Below are 6030 nucleotides of genomic sequence, written 5' to 3' on the forward strand. Positions count from 1 at the left end.
AACAAATAGTTAAGGGGCACCCGGATGGCTCAGTCAGTTGCATTTCTGACTTCAGCTCAGGTCACCATCTCACGGTTCTTGGGTTCAAGCTCAAGAGCTTGGAGCCTGCTTCGGATTCTGTGTCTCCCTCTCTTTCTGTCCCTCCCCTACTTACCCTCTGTTTCACTCTCTCAAAAATAAACTTTTTAAAAAAAGAAAACAAATGGTTAAACTGAGAATCTACAGCAGTTTACAAATACCTTAGTAAATTACAAGAAAAAGGCGATCTTACCAATAGTTTAATCTCCAGGAACTCCCTACCATCTTAAAGATAATGCTTTGCTAGAGGGAAAAACAACTTTAGCTTGACAATAGCTAGGTCTTCAGTAACCTGTGAGTTTTAGCATATGAAAATCCTTTAAGAAACTTCCTATTGACTTTACCTTCCCCAACTCCATAGTATATAACCAGTCACTCTTCACAACCCCAGTGCCCCTCTTTCTGTCCAGGATCCTGTCCCCAGGCTTTAATAAAATCACCTTTTTGCACCAAAGGTGTCTTCAAGAATTCTTTCTCGGGTGTCAGCTCTGAACCCCCACTACCCCAAAACCCCATCACCACTGTAACTCATATTCTTCCCGACCCATCAAGGCCTTCACAAACTCACCTGAGAGCGGGCAAGGCCTCTTACCTCTTTTGCCCATAACTGCCTCAGGCAAGAGAGCAGATATAGATTTCTCTTAGTTTCTGTTGTGGGGACAAAAGCCCTCCTAAGCAGGGCAATCTCCCTCCCATCCCAAAAATGTTTCTGATGACAGTTCCTTTGGCTCTTCAGAAAGTCTAGGGCAACATTCACTTCCCTCCTCCCCCTCCCTTTGATGTACAGAGCCCATTTCAGCTTTCTCTTTTGAGAAATCAGCCACCTTCAGTACAGAACTATGTTCAAACCTTCCCCCACAAACCCCATGGGCATCCTTGAGATGAAGCTTTCCATGCCTCCTCTCCACATTTTTCTGACTCTACAACTCTGGAAACTTCCCCTGAGCTGCATAGTCCAGAGGCTCACTCAGCAGCCATATGTGGCCCACCCAGACCTGCAGAGCTTTTTTTAATCATTCATCCTTGGAATCAATCACCCCCTCTCCACCCTGGATCTCCACGTTAACTCAGTCCTCAGAACTAAATAACCTTCCTCGGGGCCCAAAGCCTATTAGTTCAACAAATGTTTCTTAGGCATTACTATGTGTTAGATACAGAATATCCTTTGTTTCATTTAATCCTCACAATTCTTTGAGTAAGTACAATTATCCTTACTTTACAGATGAAGAAACTGAGATGGAGAAATAAAGTGATTTGCAGGTATATGATGGGTTCCATATTGTCACGGAGTTTGGGGTTAGGGGAGTGACTTGGGGGGAAAAGTCCTGTTCTCTCTGGAGGCTCCACAACTTGCTGAGTCACTTGCTTCTGTCCCACCTGTGCCTGCCAATCTCCAGTAAGGAGAAATGACACTGGAGAGGCGGAGAGGAGTGACCGCAGAGACAGAGGGCTGGGGCTGGCCCATGGCTGAAGCCTCAGTCCCAGAGCTGAGGGGAGATGCCGAAGCCACACCTTGCCCCAGCGTTCTGGAACTGGAGGAGCTCCTGAGGGCAGGGAAAGTTTCTTGCAGCCACGTGGACGAAGTTTGGCCCAACCTTTACATAGGAGATGCGTGAGTGGTAGCTGGTGGGAAAGGGTGTGGGGAAGGGGACAAGGAGAAACAGTTCTTGGGCTCTTTACCAAAGACAGGGAGTGGGGTGGAACAAGGCAAATAGTCCTGCTCTGCACATCTCAGGCTAGGGACTGACTCTAGGACTCCTGTATGCTGGGCTAAGTGCAGTGATCAGGTGTGACCACCAGGGGGAGCAAAGCTTTTGCCTGCCTGGATGATTGGAGCTCCCAGAGGATTCACACATCTTGATATATCCTGGACAACTGGCCAGTCAGGGACAGAGAGGCCTGGGGAATGGTTCTTTCTGGTTATGACATGGGATGGACAGAGAGCTCCCCTTTCTGGGTCCAGCGGTCTCTGGACGTAGGGTGGGTGAGGAAGGTAAATCAGGGGTGTCATTAAACATTTGCAAATTAGAAGCAGGTATGAGGTGGTGGCCAGAAGAGGCCAGTTGTGCGTGGGAGGGCATGGGGCAGGAAAGGAGGGGCAGCTGGATTCCAGGGCTGAGGCAATTCTTTCCTTCCTGTTTTGGCCAAAGCAGGAGCAGATCACCTCCGGTAGCAAAGAGGGTCTGAAGATAATTCCCTATACTACCAACCCTTCCACCACAAAGCTCTGAGGGTGGGGCTCAAGCTTACTGGGTTCCTTCTTGGGTCCCTTTGGACCTCTGAAGCAGGGGGGGCAGACAAAACCTCCCTTCTGGACCCCAGTGGCTTAACCAGCATCCAGCCCCATTCCTCCCCCTTCCTAGGGCCACGGCAAATAACCGCTTTGAGCTATGGAAGCTGGGCATCACCCACGTGCTGAACGCAGCCCACGGCGGACTCTATTGTCAGGGCGGTCCTGACTTCTACGGCAGCAGTGTGACCTACCTGGGCGTGCCAGCCCATGATCTCCCCAATTTCGACATCAGTGCCTACTTCTCCTCAGCAGCTGACTTCATCCACCGTGCCCTCAGCACACCCGGGGGTAGGAGTTGGGTCTGTACCTATATTCCATCCTGCTCAGTCATGGCAGCAGCGGGGGGAGCAAGATATCCAGTTTCCCCTCAGATATCAGTGCTTTCCCATTCTTAGATTTTCAAAAGCCTTCAGGTTTTTAAAAATTCTCTGCTCAGTGCTCCAACAATTTATCCAACCTCACTGGTTCACAGACACGGAAACTGAGGTCTAGAATACAAGGTCATGTCACGAATTAGGAGCAGTCCTGGGACCGAAAGCCAAGTTTCCCAAATGGCAAAACAGTTCTTTCTCTGCATCATTCAGCCGTGAGAAATTGCCATTTAGTACCTAGATGTCTGGATTCTACCCCCAAGGTATTTTCAAATGGAAAGAAAAACACAAACTTAAAAAAAATTTTTTAACGTTGTATTCATTTTTGAGAAGCAGAGATAGCATGAGCAGGGGAGAGCAGACACACACACAGAATCCAAGGCAGGCTCCAGGCTCTGAGCAGTCAGCACAGAGCTGACACGGAGCTTGAACCCACGAAATGTGACATCATGGCCTGAGCCGATGTCAGACGTTTAACTGACTGAGGCACCCAGGCGCTCCTAAAAAACAGACAAACCTTTAATACCCAGGATAGATCAAAGGAGGCTGGGGAAGCTGGAGCCCCCGCTCTGGGTGAGAGCCATGCCCCCTTGTTACCTGACCCTGAACAAGCCAGTGTCCCTCTCTGGACTTCAGTTTCTCATCTATGTGACAGGAAAGACAAGACTATGGCTCGCAGCACTCTTTAGCATCCAGAGCACTTTGGCATTTATTTGTTTGTCACACATTCATTTACCAGCTATTTATTATCTTTTCTGTGCCAGGCACTGAACTAGAAAAGGCAGGGTCCCTGCTCTAATGGAACTTGCATGTTTTGTGGAAAGACAGTCAAAATGTGGAGTATTATGGGTACTATTCATTTGAATGGGTAAATGTGAAGAGATAAGGGAGCACAGAAACAGGGCAAAGGTGCTCAGTCCAGAGGACCAGGAAGGAAGGAGACTTCCCTCTACAACAGTATTCACTGGACCACATACAAAAAGGATGAGCTGCTCTGTGATTCAACTGATACCATGAGTGGTCAGGAAAGCCTGCACAAGGAAATCATGTCTTAGCTGAAACCTGACAGATGAGTAATAAACATTAGTCAGATCATAAGCCAGAGAATTTTTTTAAATGTTTTATTTATTTCTGAGAGAGAGAGAGAGAGACAGAGTGAGCAGGGGAGGGTCAGAGAGAGAGGGAGACACAGGATCTGAAACAGGCTCCAGGCTCTGAGCTATCAGCACAGAGCCCGATGTGGGGCTTGAACCCATGAACTGTTAGATCATGACCTGAGCAGAAGTTGGAAGCTCAACCAACTGAGCCACCCAGGCACCCCCAGAGAAGTTTTACAGGTAGTTGGAATAGCATGTTGTAAGGCTGGAGGCCAGACACCATAAGATGTTTAAGGAACTAAAAGTTACCCAGTCTTCTTAGGTCTGAAGGCTGGGGTGAGACGGCCTGAGATGAAGCTATAAGGGCAGCAAGGCCAGCTCACAGAAGGTCTTGTAAGCCGTGTTAAGGAGTTTGGACCCTATCCCAAGGGTAGGCAAAATAGCTGTTGGTATACCCATGTGACCAATCAGGAAACTGAGAACCATAAAGGCTGGACGGTTTGCGCAGGGTTACATTGTATACCCAAGGCAGAGCGGGGAAAGGGACTTGGGTCTCCGCCCCTGCCCGTGGGTGGGCCAGCTGAAGGGGAAGGATCTTTCATCAGGATGTCTTCCTCAGCCAAGGTCCTGGTGCACTGTGTGGTAGGGGTGAGCCGCTCCGCCACACTGGTGCTGGCCTACCTCATGCTACGCCAGCAGCTGTCCTTGCGCCAGGCAGTGATCACCGTGAGGCAACACCGATGGGTCTTCCCCAACCGAGGCTTCCTCCACCAGCTCTGCCAGCTGGACCAGCAGCTGCGGGGTGCAGGCCGGAGCTGAGGGGCCAGGTGAGGGCTGGGCAGAGGATGACGGGGTGAGGGGGTAAAGCTGGGTGCAGTGAAGGAGTGAGAGGTCAAGTAAGGGCTGGATGGGGAACACAGAAAAGGAAGGCCAGTGAGGGCAGGCAGGGGACATGGAATGGGAACAGTTCAGAAGTGGGTTGTCAGGGCTGTGTGTGGCCAGAAGTGAGGGTCGAAGGGGGCCTGGCTGAGGCAACCTTCCAGAAGGACCCTTTCTCTCCCAGCCCACTCATGTTCTTCAGACCCCTGAGAGGATGGAAAGGTTAGGAAGGAAAGAGGTGGAAAGCATAAAATGGAAGAGGTGAGTCCTTCTTACCTGGTCCTGATGCAGCCCTGCCCTGCTTCCTTGGCCAAAAGCCGGCGGGGGCTTACCTGAACCCCACTAAGGCAGCAGTACAGGCAGTCCTGACACCTGTGGGCTGTCTGGACCTTCCCACACCTCTGCCTACCTCCCCCCACCCAGGTCCAGACCCCAGCTTCAGCTCTGGGGGGAAAGTGGGGCTGCAGCTGTCACTCCAGGCTTGGTTAATTTTCGTGTCAGCCCTGCCTCACCCTTCTCACAACAGAGAACAGGTGCTCCTGCCACCAGCCATGGCCTCCTCACATGAGCCCTGCGTGATATAAAGTTCTGCCATTGTGCCATTCCATTCCCTGCCTCGGACCCAGCACCCCACTCCCTACCTGCCCTCCCCCAATCAATCTGATTGATTGATTGTGTAGTGCGTTCAGAGCATTAGCAGACGGTCCTTAAGTTGCAGAGGAGGAACAGACCCTCCACACCTCCTCCCTCAGGTCTCCCTCATTCCTGCTGGAGGCCTCCTGTATCCCCAGCTGCCTAGTCGAAGGAGTGGGCCTCTATCAACAGCAACCACTGCTTCTCAGGCTTCCGGCCCACAAGTGGTCACTGAGGTGCTGCTTCAATTTCTTTGGCACCAGCCCCGTTTCCCTCCAGCTCAGCTGGGAGGAGACAGGGACGTCTCTTCCTGCGGTGGAGGGGCTGTGCAGGTTACCAGCACTGTGAGGGAGCTGCAGAGTCCCTGCCCTTCTTCTCCCACCACGTCCAGGCTGGGTCTGTTTTGTCTGTCCCCCAACAGCCCACCAGCCTCACATTCCCAACCCCCCTGAGGGCCATCAGCTGGGGAGGTAAGCCTCCTACCCATGCCGTGCCTTCCATCTCTCCTCAACCCTGACTTGGGCTGTGTGCCCAGCGCCTACTGGCTCAGAAGGGCTGCCAGCTGGGGGTGGGGGACAGGCCCAGGCTTCTTGAGAGTTGGAGAAGTGGCAGCTTTCTCCTACCAAGAGCTTCCCAGGATGTGGACTGAATTTCCCCCTGCCCCCCCCCCCCCCCCCCC

The 6030-nt window shown here is 51.7% G+C and overlaps 1 protein-coding gene across 1 annotated transcript; it reads left to right on the forward strand.

The window, feature by feature from the left end:
- Positions 1-1541: 1541 nt before the first annotated feature.
- Positions 1542-4658, forward strand: DUSP13A (dual specificity phosphatase 13A). The gene is made up of 3 exons (XM_077778711.1): positions 1542-1690; positions 2442-2659; positions 4459-4658. Exons 1-3 carry the CDS (start codon positions 1542-1544, stop codon positions 4656-4658), a joined length of 567 nt encoding a protein of 188 aa, XP_077634837.1.
- The last annotated feature ends 1372 nt before the right edge of the window (positions 4659-6030 follow it).

Source organism: Crocuta crocuta, unplaced genomic scaffold, assembly GCF_008692635.1.
Source record: "Crocuta crocuta isolate KB4526 unplaced genomic scaffold, BGI_CrCroc_1.0 scaffold167, whole genome shotgun sequence".
In the NCBI taxonomy this organism is placed as follows: Eukaryota; Metazoa; Chordata; class Mammalia; order Carnivora; family Hyaenidae; genus Crocuta; species Crocuta crocuta.

Excerpts from the sequence above, each read along its gene's own strand:
- DUSP13A (XM_077778711.1), top strand. The coding sequence starts at position 1,542 with ATGGCTGAAGCCTCAGTCCCAGAGCTGAGGGGAGATGCCGAAGCCACA. Across the intron at positions 1,691-2,441 it reads AACCTTTACATAGGAGATGC|GGCCACGGCAAATAACCGCT; the intron begins GTGAGTGGTAGC and ends CCCCCTTCCTAG. Across the intron at positions 2,660-4,458 it reads TGCCCTCAGCACACCCGGGG|CCAAGGTCCTGGTGCACTGT; the intron begins GTAGGAGTTGGG and ends TGTCTTCCTCAG.